The sequence below is a fragment of the Phalangium opilio genome, unplaced genomic scaffold, assembly GCF_054372755.1.
Source record: "Phalangium opilio isolate 3A_F unplaced genomic scaffold, DU_Popi_V2 ptg000024l_1, whole genome shotgun sequence".
In the NCBI taxonomy this organism is placed as follows: domain Eukaryota; kingdom Metazoa; phylum Arthropoda; class Arachnida; order Opiliones; family Phalangiidae; genus Phalangium; species Phalangium opilio.
In genome coordinates this window covers 6,801,055-6,822,293 of record NW_028324155.1, presented here as the reverse complement: position 1 = coordinate 6,822,293, position 21,239 = coordinate 6,801,055, and the positions used below count along the sequence as shown (strand labels likewise).

Genomic DNA, 21,239 nt, shown 5'->3' with positions numbered 1-21,239 from the left:
GTAGAGATAAGCGGGAAAACGATAAATTGCCTTCAAAAATCGCTCGTAAATCATTTCGGCGGATGAAAGCCAGTTGCCTTTCACTACTAGAATTATTTTTCCAAGCTCGTAAATTTTGACGAAAACGCATTTTTTCTTCTTCACTGTGTGGCAAGCGAAAGTTACCAATTTTTTTTTTTTTAATTTTCTTTTAAGCTTTGGAATTCGTTTAGCAATTTTTCTAACTAGGTTAATCACGAACTAATTAATTTTAAATTGATTATTTAATTAGGAGTAGATCATTTACTAAATTTCGTTGGTGTTAGTGCGTCCCTAACCAAACTTAAACTGATTGAAAAACTTTCTTTCAAACATCACATTCGCCAAGTCATTTTACCGTCATAAAACGTTATATTTTTTAAAATACTTGAATAGGATAGGTTCTAAGATACTTTGACCATTTATATTATACACTATTAAAAATGATGATATCTTTATTAATTTTCAACCAATAGATTCGCATCGCGGCTATACGATATACTCTTTTAAATTTAGAATTAAAATCCGCATCCCCTATCCCAGAGCTCTGAAATTCTTTTATCTATAAACATTACAAGTTATATAACCAATTTTGATATTGTTCTTTTTTCCTTTTGGTAGTATTAGGCCTAACTCTAAGCCTAATATGATAAAATAAATCCACTTAAACCTTCTTTACGACTAGGGGAATATGCTCTAAAAGAAAGACCCCGCCGAATAACGTTAAAAATTTACAAGGGAAATTAAGATTTAATGGTTTCTTAGCAGAAAAAATTTACAAGATGAAGCCAGTGCATGCAGTTGCCTTCTGGGAAATTGTACTGTTAACACACTGTTTATTAATTCAATCAGTTTAAAGTTAAGTTACATTTACGTAATCAAATCGTGCATGATTATTTTAATCTAGATTAAATTAAGTGACGGGTTTAACCGGAGTTTTGTTAGAATTTGTCAAACAACAGCAACAAAAACACGACAGAAATATGTCGAAGATAAGTTCAAAAATTTCGATGATTGAAATGACAGAGATGCCCAAGAAAAGTCCCATTGTGCCACCCATATTGGACAGTAAAGAGGCAAGCTGTAATCAAAATTATTAGGCTAGCTTCTTTTTAAAAAATTAGGGTCGAAATTAAGTCTAAATTTTAAATAATTGAAAAGAAAGAAAAACAAACGTGGATTTATACCGTGTAAGTCGGAGTTTCAGTGACTCGTTCGTAACTCAAACCGGAGAAGTAGATTCCAGCGGAGACCAGAACGTGACTAAATATATTTAAAATTAGTCGATAATTATTTTTTAATTATTATTTAATTAAATTAACATACGGATCGACGTCGCATAAAGATTTATCAACGATTCCATCATTTAAACCCATCATTCCGGCAACGCAAAGATGCTCCGAATTAATTTGACTGTAAGCGATGTTAGCGTCGAATGATTCTTCCCTAATTAATAAATTAATTGATTTAATTATAGTGTAAATAATTAGCTGTATAAACTAACTTACAAACAGCCAGGATCGCATGTACAATTAACTTTAGCTAACACCCTTTCAACGCAAGATACTGAAAATTTCACGGCATTTCAATTTAAAATAAATTGATATTGCATACAACTTAATTAATTTGATATACCACTAGTTTGAATTTCGGAATTGCATTGCGGCGCATTTGGATCCAAGAATTCGGCAATACGCATATCTTGGGCGCATTTGCACTCTTTAAGAATTGCTTTTGTACGGCAAATTTTAACGCAACCCTTTACAACATTTCCCAAAGGTTTAATTTACGTTTTTTCTTTTAATTTCTGGTGCATTTAAATTAAATACCTTTCTGGAATATCTTAAACCGTTTGAAATTTTATCCCAATTGTAAATTTTAGTGTCGTTTGTGCATTTTCCATGTGGAGGCGTAATTCGATTAACCACTTTCTAAGAAGATATTTAATTTTAATTTCAAATATTTAAGTTAAAAGAGGTTTCAAATTAACACAAATCTTTAAGGAACCATTACTTAAATTAATGTTAATTAAAGATCGCAAAAGCAGCGTGTAATTTTAACCGTGTACCCTATTGCCTTTTCAATCTGAAACCAACTTCATTTGCATATTATAAGCCAAAATGCAGTATCTCTGGGTAGTTAAACATTGCACGTAACCCCATTTTGGTTATGAGATCTTTAAGGGGCTGGACAATTCTTTATTAGCCTTTGAAGTACCGCCTTCCTGTCAAAGTGTAGCTGGGATAAAAATACTTTATTGATCGCGATGGAAGCGGCCATTCGCGGAGGAACGTTCATTCCCTGATCTTCCGGGTAAGCCCAGTCGTCGGAAGAATGCACCACGATTCGAACTCCGCTATTGGAGGAAAAGATGGGGATGTCCTCTTCTTTGCTAGTGATTTTCAGTAAAAGGCGGAGACCTAAAAGTTAAGATATTCCTTTCAATCAATGTATTGGGAATTTTGCAATTTCTAAAATTTGTTATAGAGAGATATAGTCCTTGAGAGGCTTCGTGAATTTCGGAGTGAGATAAGCCGCTCAGTGACTATATATTGATTCTAAAACCTGTGCTCGGATTTCGGTGATTATTTTTGAATCGCTTTATTAAAATCGGGTCGATACTATTTATGTTAAAAATTTCAATTAGCTTTAAAACAGAAGTAGAACTTCGTGAAAAATGCAGTATGCGTATACATGGACTAATAATATATTTTATTGTATGATTTGTCCATGATCATGATCTGCTTCCGAAAATATGGATTTTTCGCTTTCGCCTTACAGACGAGTGACATCTATTGGTTAAAAATACGCAAATTTAATTGCTTTTTTTCGAAGTTAAATTTCATTAATAAATTTAAAATTATTTTAATAATAAACTATTAATAATAATAATAAACTCAAAATACTAATTTTAAGAAATTACAATGAATAGGGATTACTCCATAGATGTCACCAATAAATGTCTGAATTTTACGCGCGAACATAAAAAAAACATTAATGAGTTTACCATATCCCGAGCCGTATTTCCTCGTTTCATATATAGTGGAAGTCATATTCCCTTGAGATTTTTCACCATTGAAAGTAAAACAATTACCATAACGCTCATTTTGCCATTGGGTGAAATTTCTAGATATGAAAACCGCTTATTTACTATTTAGAAGTTAGCTAGAACCCTCCAGGGATATAGTTAAGCCTAATTTCTCACCGATAAGTGCAAGCTTCCTTATCGAAGGAACACCCTAATATAAAATCCTTAGCTTGAATCCCGAATTTCTTGAAATCATCCCTACTCATCGGCCTTTGCAGTACATCTTTCAATAGAGATGGTACAGAACCAAGTATATCCGTTACAGAATCAATCAACTGGCTGCTTACGACCCCATTTAAAATGGTCCCCACGCCAGTGTCCACTAATATTTTAGCCAGTTCCGGTATAATAGCTTTGGTGACTAATTTAGTCAGTTGATTTATAATTTCGGCATCCAATATTTTACTCAGAACTTGTTTGGTGACCACGTCGGTCAAGTTACTGGTCAACGCCGTTACTTGGCTTAGTAATGTTTCGGTAACTTTACCCAAGACGCTCTTCTCAATTAAATTTTGCATGTCTTTGGGTAATTCGGGTATTTTAGGGGTCAAACTTGATGCTTTGTCCGATATATTTCCGGCTACGTCTTTAATAGCGCCTGCCGGGTTCAAAGGGTTTAATTTGTTGAAAACGTCACCAACTGGGTTAGCTTTCAAGGTGTTGTTCGTGGAGTTTGAGTTTGCGGTTACTACGTTGCTAATATTAACGGCTACTTCCTTTATTGCCTTGCCAGGGTTCAAAGGGGTTAATTTATTGAAAACGTCACCAACTGGGTTATTTTTCAAGGTGTTATTGTTGGTGGAGTTTGAGTTAGAAGTTAGTACGTTGCTAATATTATTAACGGCTACTTCCTTTATTGCCTTCCCAGGGTTTACTGGATTTGGTTTAATAGATTGGTTGTTTACCAAAGGGTTTTTGATGGAATTAGTCAGGTTTTTTGTTATAGAACCCGCAACGTTTGTCGGTTTTTTCAAATCAAGGGATCGCTTTTGACGTATTTCCAAATTTATCTTTGGATAATTTTTGTCAATTAAGACTTTAACATTTTTCTCAATTTCACTTCGATATTCTCGTAAAGCCAAATTTGAAATTTCTCTCCTATTAATTAATAAATAGCGAGATCATTAACGGATTGGTTTAAGGCCACTTGAACGTATTTTGAAATTACTTAGTTTTTGAAGTGCCATTTGCAGTTTTATTTGATTTATTATTAATTTTGGCCAAATCGTGAAAAACACTGCCATCCTCAGTATTGTCGCTATCTCTAATTCTACTCGCGTTTAAAACGTGCAAACTGCAAATTGAAATTGCGGGAAATTGTACAGAAGATGGATCCATTACCTTTAGAAAAAATTAAGAATACTTTTACGCGTAATTATTTTTATTTAATTTTAATTTTATGTACTTTTAATGAAACATACCTCCATAGTGACTGTCTTGGGATATTCCAAAAATTCTTGAATAACGCTATAAAGTTGGTAAGCCAGTAAAATCAATGCCCCTGATACGACAATGACCCAGAATAGACGACGAAACCAATTCTTCGATCGCGATATAATGGGGAAACCATGAGCGGTGGTATTTTCGAAGTAGCTCGAAATTACGGACCCCACACCCATGTTTTACTAAGTACCTTCCCGTCTCTCTCAACGTAAAGCCAGAATACTTGTGACAAAATCACCTTTCAATAAGTCTGATTTTATCCCTTCGTAGATGTACCTGCACTTTGTTATGAGGTGCGTGCATTAGCTTTTAAGATGAAAACGGGAAATTAATTCGGATGTTGTTGTCAAAACACATTAATAGAATAATAGCTCAATGGAAAGTTTTATTGCAAAATAAAAAACAATAACAATAACGAGGGATTTGGCCGTAAATAGCCACGTTAAAATACTAATTAACATCACTAATTTATCCCTTAATAATTAAATTAAACTACTATTAATTAAATACTACGAAATATAATTTACTTCATAACGCCTGTAAGATTTCTTTGCTGCAAGGACCGCGGAGGACGCGTCCGAAATCCCGTTTGTGAACCACTTGGACGAGCTATTAAAACCCATAAAATACAGTTTCACCTTTAACCTTTAGTGGTCCTATTACCCCCGTTAAATTAAATTACCATTACTTAATTAATACAAAATATAAATATTCATTTTCCACTTAACCCCTGTAAGATTTCTTTACTGCAAGGACCACGACGGACGGTACCGACGTCCCGTTCGTGAACCACTCGGACTCGCTTATATAACCCATAAATTACTGTCTCACCTTTAACCTTTAGTAGTCCTATCTCCCCCTGTACCCGCTTCACGTGACAATATCCCCATTTCCCCCCGCCCAAAGAGACAATAGTTGACAAAATAAAAACGTTTGTAAAATGTAACCAATTTTATTTTAGGTATACATTATCTTTAGAAAAACAATCAGTTCATTTATTTATTTATTTATTTATTTTGACGACAAAACTGTACCCTATGACGGAAAATTAAATACTAAATGATGTATATATAGGTAGCGAACGATGCTGTCAGTTCAAATGGAAGTGTTGTTTCTTGGTTTTATTTTTATAACTTTATATGTAAGTAGGAGAAGAGAAATAGGTACAACAATGAGCTGAGCTAATTTCAAGAATGATGATTTTTTTCCGATGAAATGGAACTCCTGAGTAATTTTTCAAACTTGGGAAAGCTCTAAATAATTAAAATTAAAAGATATTAATTAATTAACTAGATAACTTAAATTAATATTATTTAAATTAAGATTTATATTTATGTTTACCAATATAAGTAAATAAACAATTCCCAAGTAGGCAGCAATGACAAACGCCAGGAATAATTCAAAAACAGCCGGTTTCACTCTGAAAATTAAGTTTAATTAATTTAATTCTTATTTATTATTATTTAAGGGGTTTAGAATTAAGGTATTACTTGTAAGCATTCATTGTGGCGCTAACTGGATCATAGAATACTATTTCCGGTTCCCTTTTGTCCGGTTTTAAGCTGGTTATTTTGACATCTTTCAAATAATGTCCCAAAGATTGTTCCAAGGCGACTAATAAAGGATGACGCGATGTTGAAGAAATAATTTGAGCGCTTCTAGGTTGACTAGATAACATGTCCGTCCAAGCTTTAAGGAAATCCTCTCGAACAGACTGAAAAAAAAAAAGAAAAAAAAAGAAAAGAAAAGAAAAGAAAAATAAAAAAAAATAAGAAAAAAGAAAATAAAAGAAAAAAAAAGAAAAAAAAGAAGAAAAAAAAAGAAAAAAAAAGAAAAAAAAGAAAAAAAAGAAAAAAAAAGAAAAAAAAGAAAAAAAAAAGAAAAAAAAAAGAAATAAAAAAGAATAAAAAAAATAAAGAAAAAAAAAGAAAAAAAAGAAATAAAAAAGAAAAAAAAGAAATAAAAAAGAAAAAAAAAGAAATAAAAAAGAAAAAAAAAGAAATAAAAAAGAATAAAAAAAAATAAAGAAAAAATAAAGAAAAAAAATCAAATTTTAACACGAATTTAATTTTAAATTAATTGAATTCATTTAAACACTACTAACAACTTACAAGTCCATCAGAAAAGATTTCAGTGTTGTCACTTTGGGATAAATTGTACATATGACGAGCCAATGCTTCAGCAATTATTTTAACATTCCTGGCTAATGTCGGGATTGATAATTTCTTGTCAATATCAGTGATTGTATTTCTCCTCAAATCTTTAGGGGATTGAAAACTTGAAAGAGTAAAAGCGGGCAATCTTCTAATACTAAATCTTTCGTGTTCCCAAGCTAAAACGTCATCGGCTAAGTTGATCTTTTTGTGAATCATATTTAAACTTAATTCAGGGTGGAATTTATTTTTAACAAGTTGAATCTCCTAAAAGGGAAATAAATAAAATAATAATTAAATATTTAAGTTTAGGGGTTAATTATTGAATAATTTACCTTCCAAAAGTTAGCGGAAGAGCTACCTTCCTTTGGGGGTTTGGAAACATGCATAAATAGATCGTTTTTACTGCCCAAGGAGTCCAAACATATTGTATATTCAGCATCAGGAAGCAAACTACCCTCTAATTAAAAAAAATATATTAAATATTAATTAATCAATCTTAATTAAATTAAATATAATTAAATATTACCAGAGCTATCAACATTATCCTCAATCCATTTCTTAGTTCCTTGGTAATTAAATTTTCCAGCTCCAGAAAGCAAAAATAGAATGTTGAACCTGTATATAATATAAAAATTTAATTATTATTTAAATTTAAATAATTAATTAAATTAAAGATAATGTACCTTGGATGAGTCCTGGAACTTGTGTATAACCTAGATATCAATCTTGCTAACTCCAATAAAGCAGCAACTCCGCTTCCATTTGAATCTGCTCCTAACGACAATGACTGAGAGACACAAATATTAATTAAAATTAATTAATTAATTAATAATTGCGTTTAAAATTAAGTTTCATTAAAAAAAGGACCTACAGGGGCAACACCAAAAGAGTCATAATGTGCCACAATGGCCACTGTTGGTAATTGTTCCTCAACTCCAAACCCTGATAGTTTACCCTTAAGTGAAATTCTGTGTGTTAATTATTAAGTTTTTTTTTAATAATTAATTCACTAATTAGGGAATTATACTTGTATGTTTGATATGTAAATATCAGAGCGACTTTTAGTTTGCGTTTGGGAACCAACTAATTTATAACCAGTTGCGGTTAAGCTCCCTGATAGTTCAGCAAAAGCACTGCCAGCTCGCTCGTTAGAAGATGATAATTGAACGTTATCATAAATTTCTTCCATTTCAGGTGTGGCTTCCGTGAAATAAATTGGTATCGTTACTTCATCTTTAAGCATGGCTTTCTCTAGGTGAGTAATATGCTAGAAAAACGATACTTAAAGTTGAGTTTTAAGGGTAATTGTGATTTGTGACCATATCCCCTCGTTAAAATACTATGTACAAACCTCTAACTCATCCTTTGTTAATAAGCTCATATCACTTGGAATTAATATAAGCAATCCTCCCGCGTTTTGCGAGAGGATGCTGTGATATTTTTCCGGAGTTAAGTCCAAGATTTTAGCTAAAACGCATCTCCTTGTGTAAATCCCCGCTTTGACTGTACAAGCCTCAACATTGACTGCGGCTGACCTACATCCTATAATTTAAATCTTTCTAAGGCTTTTATTGGCTTAAAACTAACAAAATTTGACCCTTTATTAATTATATTAAAGAAATTACGCACCCATCCACCGAACAAAAGTATTTAAAATTATCGTAATTACCATGTGGCGTCCCATGCAGGTCAAAATGGTGCATTCGATATACAGTAAACTCTTGAGCCCCAAAAACAGGGGTCATGGGTGAAATTACGATAAATAAGGGAACAAATAAAATAACGTAAAACGGAAGGGCTCCACGAAAAAACTCAAAAACTCCGTCAGCATCTTGTAGAAACATTATAATTAAATTTTATTACTAAATAGGTGGCGAGGTGCGGTGACTTAGCACTGCTTGTAGGAAAGTAATCCCCCGTATTCCGCAATCGTTAAAGCCGGCAACCCGGATGTTCCGGAAATGCCGGGGGTTTTAAATGAAACTCAAGCGTTGTGTTTTACTTACTTACTTACTATAAAATCGCGTAAAGCCTTCCACATAAATATATATGAATTATTTGGGAAATAATTAGGAGAATTGAAGTTAATAGGTTTAATTAAAATTTTACAATAGAGTTCATAAACAAATTAAAATAGGTTTGTCTATTGTCTGCCCAACCCCTGCCCTACTTCCTCATCCTCAACAGTGTTGTTCTTGGTAGTACAATTGTACATTTTTAGTACATTTTAAAGTCTTCAGTACGAAAAGTACATTTTGATGTTTGAAAGTACATTTTCAAATTCAATTTTTTAACATTAACGTCTATGGGACGAAAATTACGCCGCAAGATGGTGCCAAATGCCTTTCGTGGAGGGGAAGGAAATTTTAATACTCCCAATACAGGCTGGGAAATAAGGATATTTTTTAAACTAGTCCTTTGGACCAGTGACCCCTAGTGTCTGAATTCATTTACTGGTCTCCGGACTGGTCCCAGCCTTTGCTCTCCAATAGATTTGCAATTAATAAACTGGTCCCGAGGACCAGTAACCCCCACTTCTTGAATTAAAAAACTAGTCCAAGCAATTAATAAACTGGTTTTGGACCAGAGGAAGTGTGCTATTTCCCAGCCGGCTCCCAAAGGGAGAAACGTACGTTTTCAACAAGCCTCCCATTGGGTAGTACGTTTTACTATTGGGGAAAGTACCAGGGCTAGACATAAGGCACTAGTCAAGGCATTTGACTACTAAAAAAAATGCCTTGACTACTAAAATAAATCGAAATCTGGGGGCTCACTAGTCAACTTGACTAGTAAAAAAATGTCCCAAATATTCGTAAACCATGCGTCTCACTAGTCAGTGACTACTAAAAAATATTGGGATAGGGGGGCTCACTAGTCAGGCTGACTACTAAAAAAAATATCCTTATGTCGAGCCCTGGAAAGTACGTTCCCAAAAATCTAAGGAACAACAGTTACAAGTTACAACACCAGTGTTGCCATATTGGGCTGGAAAGACGCTAATTGGGCTTCTTCTCTAAAATATTGGCTGGAAATAAAAGGGTTGGCTGTTGGCTGGAAATTGGGCTTGTCGGGGTTTTTCTTTGGCTTTCCGTACTTAAAATACCGCCAATAGGCGAAGATCATTAAAATGCCCAAAAAATTGACAAATGGTACTGTCAAACCATTTGTGTAGCTTATAATTCGTCAATTTATGGTTAAATAAAGTGGTTTCATTTTGTTTTGGGTTTTAAAAATGGTGTCAGTATGTAATATCATATGCATTGAAATTTCTTAAGGCTTAAAAGAAAAACAAATTCCAAATTTTCACGATAAATTTTTGGCTTGTTTTTGGGCTGGATACTCTAGATCTGAGGCAGTTTTTGGGCTTCTTTTAGAAATACCGACTGGCGGTTTTTTGGGCTTGTTTCCAATTTCATTTTGGCGGGTTGAAGGTTTTCAATCTGGCATCCCTGTACAACACTGATCCTCAAAGCTCAGCTGACTGAGGTGCAGTCGGGTTGTGTCGTAATTTGTTTTGATTCTAAAATGCCTGGAATCAAAAAAGATTTATATTTAGCAAAATCTTTAGAGGAGCTAAATAATAGTAGAGTTAAAACAGCCGTTATTCCGACCAAATTAGATATTGATAAGTAAGTATTATTTTTAAGTAAAATTATGAAACTTTTATGCTAAGCCTTGGCGTTTTAAATGGAGAGGGGGCGAACATTAGCGAGTTTTCATAATTTATTTAAGTGATATTTCAAATTTTATGATGTTTTATCCGTGTGTTTGAAACTGTTATACAATTTAAATATTAATTCCCACTTTAAAAGAAAGATTTGTCTATAATTTTATAAAAAAAATTAGTGGAGGTGTTGACAAGTGTCCGTCCCTTCCTTAAAATTCAAAATTTGTTTATGATGTTTTACTGCGTGTTTTTGTGGTCATTATACAATTTAAATATTAATTCCCTCTAAAAAAGAAAGAATTATCTTTGATTTTTATTAAAAAAAAGTGGAGGTGTTGAAGATTGTCCATTAAAAATTCAAATTTTGTGTATTATTAGACTTCTTAAATCCAGTGCTAAAATTTTAACGGAAGCTAAACACCACTATCATTTGGGAGATGAGGAAAAATCATATGTTTATTATATGCGGTACTTAAATATCGTAACATTTGCTAATAAAGTAAAATATAAGGTATGTTTTTTGATACCTTAACCAAGTTGTTAGTGCCTCTTACCAAATGTGTACCCTATAGAAAGAAGTGACTCCGGCAGTTGCTGATGCCTTACAGAAAGCGGAGGAATTAGCAGATAGTCTTGAGAAACGTTACAATGAAAATATGGTTAATGATGAGAAAGTTATTCCAGCTGTTAAAGAGGATGTAATATATGTTGAGACCCTTACCAATGGTCTTATTGTAAATGGGACTGGTATTTTACCTGGTACTAAGACCAAAAATGGTTAGCTTAACCATTGATAATTACAATACTTAAGAACTGTATTAAAATTAAGCATATTATAGCCGAACCTAAATCAAAATCAAACCAGTCAATTAATAGCACACAGTTATTTAACATGCTTTATGATGGTAATGAAACTGTTGCTATATTTGACGTTCGTAAAATTGAAGATTTTGTTAAGTCACAAATGAGGCATCTGTCTTGTGTCAGTGTTCCTGAAGACATACTAAGACCAGGGTATTTTAGAATAATATTAATGTTAATTGGCCATATGTCTAATCAGCGCCACTAGCGGATAGTCTGAGAACTACTCCCATAGAGACTAGGTATATTTAAGAGGGTTTGCAGAGTTTCCGTCAGATGGCTCGAACGCCGCGCCATCTGACGGAAATTCTGCAAACCCGCTTAAAAATACCCAGACTCTATGGGAGTAGTTTTCAGACCATCCGCTAGTGGCGCTGATTAGACATATGGCCAATTGGCCTTATTCCTGATCAACGCCACCGAGGCGTAGCGGCGACTTTTGGAACTATAATAATACAGTAGCCAATTACAGGTGGCCATGGAGTCGATATACTCTGATGGAGATCTGTTATTTTCTGTTTTGATTATTACCGCTTCAACTTCAAAAAACATGTTTTAACTAATTATTATTAACCTAATAATCTCGAAATAGACCAAAATCGAATGAAAACTTACTCCGAAAGTCTTATTTCATAATATTAGACAGAATAAGAAAAGTAAAATCAACATTTAATACTTTTGAAACCATATCGCTTGTTAAGCCTTGGCTATTCACATGATTCTGAAAGATCAACAAAACATAGAAAATAACAGATCTCCATCAGAGTCCATCGACTCCACCGCCACCTGTAATTGGCTACCGTATTATTATAGTTCCAAAAGTCGCCGCTACGCCTCGGTGGCGTTGATCAGGAATAAGGCCAATTTCCAAAAAAAAAAAAATTAACATTAATATTAAAATGTATTTAAATTAAGAATGACTGCAAGTGCAATTGAACAATTGCTTCCCAAAAAATCAAAGCATACTTGGAATAAAAGAGACAAAATAAATTACATTGTTCTTATGGATTGGAACTCGTCTTTATCAACATTAAAAGACGGGTCGCCTTTACATATATTAAGAGAAGCTCTCACAAAAGTATTCATTAATTATTACTAATTAATTAAATTAATTAAAAATTTATTTATAAATAATTAATAATAAAAACATTTCATTTAATAGTGGTCACCTAAAGTTTGTTTGCAAACTGACCCATATATATTAGAAAACGGATATGAAGATTTTATATTACACTATCCAACAGAAACAACAGATCCAAACATTAAAAAAGGTGTTTTAGGCCTAAACACTTCATCAGCAACATTAATTTCCCGTTAGTTCTATAAAAATAATAAAAATAAATCCAATTATTAACTAACTTCCCATAATTAAAATTAATTTTAATTTAATTAAAGTTGATATTGATTATCCTGATTTGAATGAAATCAATGAAAATTATGAAAAAACAAAGTCATCAAACATTGAAACCATTGATCTTACCGAAGAAGAAGAATATAATAAGGATATGGAAATTCCTTCTGTTAAATCTGTTAGACGCGATAGCGCCACCTCAAAGGTCCCGAAGATACCAAGTGTTGACAGAGCCCTTAAACCTTACACAAAACCTGAACCCAAATCAGCTTGGCCAAGCGAAAAACACATAGAAGAAGAGAAAAGAGTGTGTTTAAAGTTTTAAACATTTGATCGTTTAAAAACCCTATTCTTCTTAATTGTATATTTGTTTAAATTTTTTTAGAAAATTGGTGATAGTTATAATAGATTAGAAACAATGACTGAAGAACAATTAAGTAATACTGTACAAAGACTAAAGAAGGAACAAGAATTTGCCATGCTTTGTTATAAGAAAGAGACGGAAGCCAGTGAAGAAATGAGGAAAATTATGAGCGAACAAGCTGATCAAGTTCTGGAAAAGATAAACACCTTAGAAATTGTGAATAAAAATTTAGAAGAAGGTAGAAGGCAATTGGAAGAAGAGAATATGAGACTCAAAATGGTTAATTCAAATAAATTTATTTAATTAACATTTAAACCATATTAATTATTTTGGGGTCACTTCTCACTTTTCAGAGACTGTCTCATCAACCAGATGAGGCGAGTCAATCTGAATTGGCCATCAAACAGAAACTGGAGGAACAGCAGAAACGCGATGCTGAAGTTATGAAACTGAGGAATGAAAGAAGGCGGAAAGAATTAGAAGAAAAAGCTCGTCTTGAAAAGAAAAGTGCTGAACCTCCACCACCGGTCATCGCAAAAGAAAGCTTTCCGATAAACAAGAAAATGGAGACAACCCAGTTAAAGGATGAACCTCAAGAATCAAAACGTGGTGGTCTAAGACGATCCAATTCGTCTCCAAATATCGCCCAATTAGTCGAGAATTTTAATAAAATTGACGTCAATCCGGGTCTTAACACAACACCACTCGTTAATAGACAAGCCAAGCCAACTAACTTGTAAGTATTAAAGGGAGGGTGAAGTAGAAAATCAAGTGATTTTTTATCGATTCTTCTACTAATTATAAGACCAGTCAGCACAGTGAAACATTCAGGAAATACCAGCTCCGAATGATTTTAAAATTCAAATTAGGTTCAGATTTTAAGGATTAGTTTAAAGAAGGACTGCCGACCAATCGCGTAACGCCCTGCCTTTTTATTAACAAAATTCTCGTGGCACGTTCCATGTCTCGCGCCACGACTGTCACGTCGCGCGCGAATTTTATCAAATCTCGTGATAAATTTCATTCAACGCGGAACGTGCCACGAGAATTTTGTTAATAAAAAGGCAAGGCGTTACGCGATTGGTCGGCAGTCCTTCTTTAAAATTATGCTTATAATCTGAACCTAATTTGAATTTTAAAACCATTCGGAGCTGGTATTTCCTGAATGTTTCACTATGCAGACTGCTCTTATAATTAGTAGAAAAATCGATAAAAAATCACTTGATTTTCTACTTCACCCTCCCTTTAATGAATCTTAAGTTAAATTCAAACTCAATTATGTTTTCTCTTCTTCTTAGGAGCATGGGTACACCCACTGTTAATAGAATCCTAAAACCTCAAGAAAATAGCGTTGTTAAACAACGTAATTTCAACCCAGTTTACACTAGTCAAGTACATACATGATTACCAAGATGGTTTACTCGTACTTGACTTGTTTCTAATGGTTAAGTATTAATTGCAGGGCAACTCGCAAACTGGACTTCGCAATTTGGGAAATACTTGCTTTATGAATGCGGTTATTCAATGTTTAGCCAATACTATTGGCTTGGTTGATTATTTGCTTTATAGGGATTATACTAGTGATGTTCGGGCGAGTGGAAGTAAAGGAGAGGTGGTTGAAGAGTTGTCCACACTTTTGCAACACCTTAGAGGAGGCAATTGTAGATCAATTACTCCTTTAGATTTTAAAGTAATCATCTATTTATTATTAAGGAAGGAATTAATTAATTACGTATTTTATTAAATTTAATTTAATTGGAATTATTTAAATGATTAATTTATTTATAGAATACTGTCAGTCGGTATCTCAGAATTTGTATTGGGAACGAGCAACAAGATGCTCACGAGTTCTTAACAAAATTAATGGAAAAACTCCATATGGAAATAAATAGGGTATTTTATTTTAATTAATTAATTAATGATTAAGGATGTTAATTAATTAATTAATTATTGATTAAGGATGTTAATTAATTAATTAATTATTGATTAAGGATGTTAATTAATTAATTAATGATTAAGGATGTTAATTAATTAATTAATGATTAAGGATGTTAATCAATTAATATATTTTGATTCAATCAAAAGGGGCAGTCAAACAAATCACCTCCACCTGAAACTGACAAAAAACCAGTGTCAGTCGGAATCCAATTATTTTGGAACTGGCATACAATTAGAAATAACTCCGCCATTCAAGAAATTTTTGAAGGACTCCTATTGTCCCAATTAACGTGCCTCTATTGCAAATCAGTCTCTAATAGTTACGAAGTTTTCTCTTGCCTTTCCGTCCCCATATCTTCAACTAGTAGATGCTCTCTTTACGTAAGTCTTAGTACTTTTCTTTAATTAAAGGGAGGGTGAAATAGAAAATCAAGTGAATTTTTATGGATTCTTCTACTAATTTTAAGACCAGTCTGCATAGTGAAACATTCAGGAAATACCAGCTCCGAATGATTTTAAAATTCAAATTAGGTTCAGATTTTATGGATAATTTTAAAGAAAGGATTGCCGACCAATCGCGTAACGCCCTGCCTTTATATTAACAAAATTCTCGTGGCACGCTCCATGTCTCGCGCCACGATTATCACGTAGCGCGCGAATTTTATCAAATCTCGTGATAAATTTCATTTGACACGGAACGTGCGACGAGAATTTTGTTAATAAAAAGGCAGGGCGTTACGCGATTGGTCGGCAGTCCTTGTTTAAAATTATCCTTAAAATCTGAACCTGATTTGAATTTTAAAATCATTCGGAGCTGGTATTTCCTGAATGTTTCACTATGCAGGCTGGTCTTATAATAAGTAGAAGAATCGATAAAAATTCACTTGATTTTCTACTTCACCCTCCCTTTAAGTAATTAAATTAAATTGTAATTATGATAATTTAATTATTTAATTAATTCATTGAACTTATTTCCTTTTCTAGGATTGTATAAAGAACTTTCTAAAAACGGAAAGAATATCCGGAGATGCTGGATGGAATTGTCCAACTTGCAAACAAAAACGGGAAGCTGAGAAACAAATGTTTATCGTGAAACTTCCTAAAGTTCTCGTGATTCATTTGAAACGATTTTCTTACGAAGGAATGTGGAGAAGTAAATTAAAAACCATGGTTAATTTCCCATTAACAAACCTTGACATGGAGCCTTACACGAGTGATGATTGTAAAACGTACCAAACTAACTATTCACTCTACGGAGTTGTGGTAAGTCTAATTAGTTTAATTAGTTAAATATTATTAAGACTTAATTAATTAATTTTTTTCTGTAGAATCATTTTGGAACCTTAGAGGGAGGCCATTGTAAGTTATTTAAATTAAAATTATATTTTTTATTAATTAATAATTAGTTAATTACTTAATTTAAAATTACAATTTAATTAATTTAAAATTCTTTAGACATCGCCATTTGTAAATCAAATGAAAAATGGTTCAAATATGATGATCAAGATGTTTCTGAAATAAGTTCCAGTTCCGTGGCTGTAAGTGTTTTATTATTTTTTAAAGAAGGTCAGAGGTCATAAAATTAAAAATTTACTAAAAAAATATAATTTTTTTGGTTTTTTGTCTTCAGACTGATGCAGCTTATATTATGTTCTATAGTATGATTCCATCTTAGTTTTAAGTTCAATTAAATATTCACTAACTGTAGTTAAGTATTACATTACAATTTTGTATAGAAAGTAACGAATTGTAAAGAAAAAAATGTTAAAGCTGTAAATAATTATAAAAAAAAAAAAAATGAAACAAAGCCAAAAGAAAAAAAAAACTTTATTTAAATTATTTTATTTTATTGCCAATAAGAAATTACAAAATTTTTTAGAACTTTCCTAGGTTTCTGGCAAAACATTTGTTTTTTAACACAAAACTTGAATTTTATTTGTTTTTTTTTTATTTCCAAAAATTAATCCCTAATCTATGGAAGTTTCAGTTCCACAAATCTTGTTTTTATTTTTAATTAAACACTCCTTTAAAACTGATAATAATTCTCTTTTTAACTCTCACTAAAGTATGAACAATACACGAGTCCAATAGCGCTGGTTGAAAACCATACTGTGCACAACCACCATGTCATAAAACCCAAAACTCCGCGATAAAGTACGGGGGTAAAGACCTTTTTAAGATTATTTAAAGCTAATGAGAAGCTTTGACTAGTTTCGAGAACCGAATCTCCTAAAATTCTATCCCCATTGCCTTCAAAAATTGATGATGTTGAAGTACTTTCATCTAGAGTACCATTTGTCAGGTTTGAGGACGGTAGCCAACTATATTCACCTGAAAAAAATATTTAATTAAGTCAATCAACAACAGTGGTGTGCGAGTCCCGTTTTTTCGGTTTCGAGCCGAGTCCGAGTATCGAAACTAATTTCTTATCGAGTATCGAGCCGAGTCCGAGTATCGAAACTAATTTCTTATCGAGTATCGAGCCGAGTCAGAGTATCGAAACTAATTTCTTATCGAGTATCGAGCCGAGTCTCAAAAATACTTTCGAGTATCGAGTATTTAGATTGGTCAAATTTTGGTTCTTTCGAGTAATTATCGAGTCTCAAATATTGACTTGTCGAGTAGCAATTTTGTAAATTATCTAACATCTAACTAGTTCAAAAAGATTGCTAGTGATCAATTAAACATTGAACAGGTGATTTTCAAAATAAATGATCATGAACTCATCGTCTGCTATAGTTGTAAGCCTCGGACTCGAGTAGTTGTAAGCCTTGGACTCGAGTATTTGTCGAGTATTTAAAATGTTAAAAAGCTACTCGAATCTGTCTCGAGTATCTCAATGTGTTGTTATCGAGTATCGAGTCGAGTACTCGGCTCGATACTCGAACCGAGTACTCGAACTTAACGAGTACTCGCACACCCCTGTAAGTATGTCACTACCCATACTTCTTAATGCTAGAGGCTTAATGAGAGCTAGTTCAAGAACGACGTGAGAATTGACTACACTCGGTTAAATTGCAGGACTTCCATCCTCCTCTTTAGTCTGTACTAAGCCTTTGACAGCGCCTCACTAGGCGTCGCTTTACGAGAATCTATGACCTACGTCACTTCATGACAAGCTCTCATTAACGAGTGACACACTTATGGAACATATCTTATAAACTTATGATTTATACCTAATGTTTTAAGAAGGAAAGCTGTATAAAGACATAACAACAATGGTGTGATGTATTGCAACGCAACAACGCATAAATAATAGAAAACTCTGGCAACTGTTTTTTGTAATTCAACGTTGCTTATGTTTCCAGCTTCTCTACGAAGTTTTGAAAGTTTTCCAGGTGCCATGTTCAAGTAGGATTGAAGGTAAGAAGGCATTAGCATGAAACGGAATAAAACCACCGCAACAACTATAAGAATTCTCGTTGTATCAAACATATCAGATCGCATTCTATAAGAAAATAGACCCCAAAAACATAAAAAACTATATTAATTTCACTTTTTTTTTTATACTGTTAAGTGAAATTAAATTAAATTAAATTAAAGTTTATTACATTGTTCCTTCCATTCCAGGCCACGTTCTTTTGGTCAAATAATCCCTGGCTATTGGTTTAACCCAAAGTAAAATGACTAATAGTGGAGATAAAAAGCTAGTGTGTAATACTACTCTGTAAAATAATTAATTAATTAACATTATTTTAATTTGTTAGTTTATTAATTTATTTAAAGGGAGGGTGAAGTGGAAAATCAAGTGATTTTTTATCGATTCTTCTACTAATTATAAGACCAGTCTGCATAGTCAAACATTCAGGAAATACCAGCTCCGAATGATTTTAAAATTCAAATTAGGTTCAGATTTTAAGAATAATTTTAAACAAGGACTGCAGACCAATCGCGTAACGCCCTGCCTTTTTGTTAACAAAATTCTCGTGGCACATTCCGTGTTGAATGAAATTAATCACGAGATTTGATAAAATTTGGCGCGTGACGTGACAATCGTGGCGCGAGACATGGAGCGTGCCACGAGAATTTTGTTAATAAAAAGGCAGGGCGTTACGCGATTGGTCGGCAGTCCTTGTTTAAAATTATCCTTAAAATCTGAACCTAATTTGAATTTTAAAATCATTCGGAGCTGGTATTTCCTGAATGTTTCACTATGCACACTGGTCTTATAATTAGTAGAATTGATAAAAAATCACTTGATTTTCTACTTCACCCTCCCTTTAAAGGGAGTGCTTATAGTTATTAATTACTTAAAGAAATGACTTTCTTCGCTAAATTTTAAACAATCATAGTGCATTCTAGCAAAACGCAATCCAGGGAAGGTAAAAAATGCTCCCACAAGTCCACACCATACAGCCAAACTTAGTTTAAACATTAATTTTGAAGTTGGACCACTGGAGGTAACACCTTGACCAGAAAGAAAATGATGCGCGCTTGCATTGAAGCTTTGATAAGCTGAAGAAAAGATCAAATTTAATCAAATTTAATTTAGACCTTGCATCTATTTATGTTAAACACTAATTAATATTAATAGACCTAACCATTTTCAAGACCAAATTCCAACATATTTTCATCTACAATTAAAACTATCATGGCTACTAAAAAGAAGAATAATCCGGATGTTAAACACATTGATCTTTCTCCTATTGGTTCTTCACCACGAAAATATAAAACTGTTAATGAAAATAGGACTTTTCTGAGTTTATAATTAAGGATCTGTAACCTTTAACCATGGATGAAGGATGCGCGTGAGGAAATTTGTTTTCACGCTATAGGATCGGCAACTCCCTATCTCGGGCGACAGAATATTCTGTATACACTCTGTTACAACGTCGGTTGTCAGCACGCGCAAAGCTAGGTCTCTATGTAACGTAGCTTTGTACGTGCTGTCAAGAGACAAAAAACTTCAGGATCTTCAGGATTTAAAATATCCGCGAGTTTTTTAGCTCGAGTGCACGGACCTCTAGACCTTAGTTTCAAATGCGTGTAGTAGACTGTACGCAATTTCACACGTATTTGAAACTAAGGCCTAGAGGTCCGTGCACTCGAGCTAAAAAACTCGCGGATATTTTAAATCCTGAAGATCCTGAAGTTTTTTGTCTCTTGACAGCACGTACAAAGCTACGTTACATAGAGAAACAGCTTTGCGCGTACTGACAACCGACGTTGTAACAGAGTGTATACAGAATATCCTGTCGCTCGAGATAGGGAGTTGCCTATCCTGTAGAGTGAAAACAAATTTCCTCACGCGCATCCTTCATCCATGCTTTAACCTTTGAGTCTCTTGTCTTCAGAAAGAAAAAATTTAGAAAGGATACGTAGCAAAGCCAATAACCAACAAACACCAAAGTAAACTGAGATTCACTTCCTCTTTGTTTTGAAAACCATAATTATACAGTTCTGTGATGATATATACAAATGCTGAACAAGCTGCAAAATCTATTAGCCATTGATATTCAGGGTAATAACGTAATTGCATCATGTCCAAGCGTCTTATAATTGCGCTATCTAAATTCATTTCAATGTTTCTTGGAACCAAGAAGTGATTTTTCTCCTCTATTATCCTATCTCTCCCCCTTTTCCCTTTAGCTTTCGCTTTAGGAACACCACCCAATGTTCTAAGTTCTTCATCTGTTGGATGGAGAAATCTCACCAGCCTTTAAGGATATAAAGTTAATGCAGCCATAATTAATTTTAATTAAGATTAAAGTTACCGGTTGCAAATTAGCCATTGCGCGAAGGAGCAATAACCAGACAGCTTAGAGAGTACACTAGCCATGATCATGGTTACAACTATTTGTACTCCCAATACCGCCTGGAAAAATTTTATTTAATTAATATTTACGAGACATTTTTAATATTATTATAGTTATTTCATCATAATTAATTACCATTTTGCAGATTTATTAACTAAAATCCACGCGAGGAACCTAAACCACGCTGCAATGCTGAAGTTGACCTTACATGACCCCTTTTTGTGACGTAACAGACAATACTAATACACTTCCGGTTGGTTATGGAATGCGCTAAACAACTCCTTAGAAAATCGCTCGGTTATGTTTTACCGAATGGAAAAGCACTATTTCTTTGAAAATTAATAGTCAGGTGATAAAAATTAAAGTAATAGTTGGACTTTATATGCAGAAAATACAATAGCGGGACCAGATTGATCATTTTTGATTCGGCAACGTGCTTTCAAGTTAAAGTCAAATTTTCGCGCCAATGGTAGTAGTGGTATGCAACCGGAAATTTAGACCCCTGGCGGTTGAAGACCGAAATTACAATTTCGGCAAGAGAGCAGTGTTGCCATATTGGGCTGGAAAGACGCTAATTGGGCTTCTTCTCTAAAATAT

At 33.4% G+C, this 21,239-nt stretch overlaps 5 protein-coding genes across 5 annotated transcripts; 1 reads left to right on the top strand and 4 right to left on the bottom strand.

Moving 5' to 3' along the window:
- Positions 1-838: 838 nt before the first annotated feature.
- Positions 839-1,780, bottom strand: LOC149692526 (acid-sensing ion channel 1-like). The gene is made up of 4 exons (XM_089868829.1): positions 1,654-1,780; positions 1,345-1,584; positions 1,206-1,281; positions 839-1,099 (listed from the first exon to the last, which is right to left on the bottom strand). The coding sequence occupies exons 2-4, from the start codon at positions 1,395-1,397 to the stop codon at positions 932-934; spliced, it is 297 nt and encodes a 98-aa protein (XP_089724955.1). The 5' UTR covers positions 1,398-1,584; positions 1,654-1,780; the 3' UTR covers positions 839-931.
- Positions 1,523-3,882, bottom strand: LOC149692525 (epithelial sodium channel subunit alpha-like). The gene is made up of 6 exons (XM_089867550.1): positions 3,224-3,882; positions 3,026-3,144; positions 2,272-2,438; positions 1,848-1,949; positions 1,654-1,777; positions 1,523-1,584 (listed from the first exon to the last, which is right to left on the bottom strand). Exons 1-6 carry the CDS (start codon positions 3,622-3,624, stop codon positions 1,523-1,525), a joined length of 975 nt encoding a protein of 324 aa, XP_089723676.1. The 5' UTR covers positions 3,625-3,882.
- Positions 3,883-5,477: 1,595 nt separating this feature from the next.
- LOC149692524 (BOS complex subunit NCLN) lies at positions 5,478-8,664 on the bottom strand. The gene is made up of 11 exons (XM_089868287.1): positions 8,375-8,664; positions 8,057-8,247; positions 7,733-7,972; positions 7,577-7,660; positions 7,389-7,492; positions 7,232-7,320; positions 7,038-7,162; positions 6,661-6,969; positions 6,040-6,263; positions 5,891-5,969; positions 5,478-5,802 (listed from the first exon to the last, which is right to left on the bottom strand). Exons 1-11 carry the CDS (start codon positions 8,547-8,549, stop codon positions 5,737-5,739), a joined length of 1,686 nt encoding a protein of 561 aa, XP_089724413.1. The 5' UTR covers positions 8,550-8,664; the 3' UTR covers positions 5,478-5,736.
- Positions 8,665-10,164: 1,500 nt separating this feature from the next.
- On the top strand, positions 10,165-16,928 carry LOC149692523 (ubiquitin carboxyl-terminal hydrolase 8-like). The gene is made up of 17 exons (XM_089868285.1): positions 10,165-10,334; positions 10,751-10,883; positions 10,945-11,149; positions 11,212-11,386; positions 12,149-12,311; positions 12,396-12,546; positions 12,629-12,891; positions 12,970-13,227; positions 13,302-13,684; positions 14,247-14,340; positions 14,411-14,638; positions 14,737-14,841; positions 15,034-15,267; positions 15,871-16,149; positions 16,215-16,245; positions 16,342-16,424; positions 16,517-16,928. The coding sequence occupies exons 1-17, from the start codon at positions 10,231-10,233 to the stop codon at positions 16,559-16,561; spliced, it is 2,934 nt and encodes a 977-aa protein (XP_089724411.1). The 5' UTR covers positions 10,165-10,230; the 3' UTR covers positions 16,562-16,928.
- emei (transmembrane protein 161-like emei) lies at positions 16,717-21,024 on the bottom strand. The gene is made up of 8 exons (XM_089868286.1): positions 20,778-21,024; positions 20,601-20,701; positions 20,205-20,543; positions 19,428-19,582; positions 19,137-19,341; positions 18,438-18,551; positions 18,063-18,334; positions 16,717-17,217 (listed from the first exon to the last, which is right to left on the bottom strand). Exons 1-8 carry the CDS (start codon positions 20,778-20,780, stop codon positions 16,937-16,939), a joined length of 1,470 nt encoding a protein of 489 aa, XP_089724412.1. The 5' UTR covers positions 20,781-21,024; the 3' UTR covers positions 16,717-16,936.
- Positions 21,025-21,239: the final 215 nt, after the last annotated feature.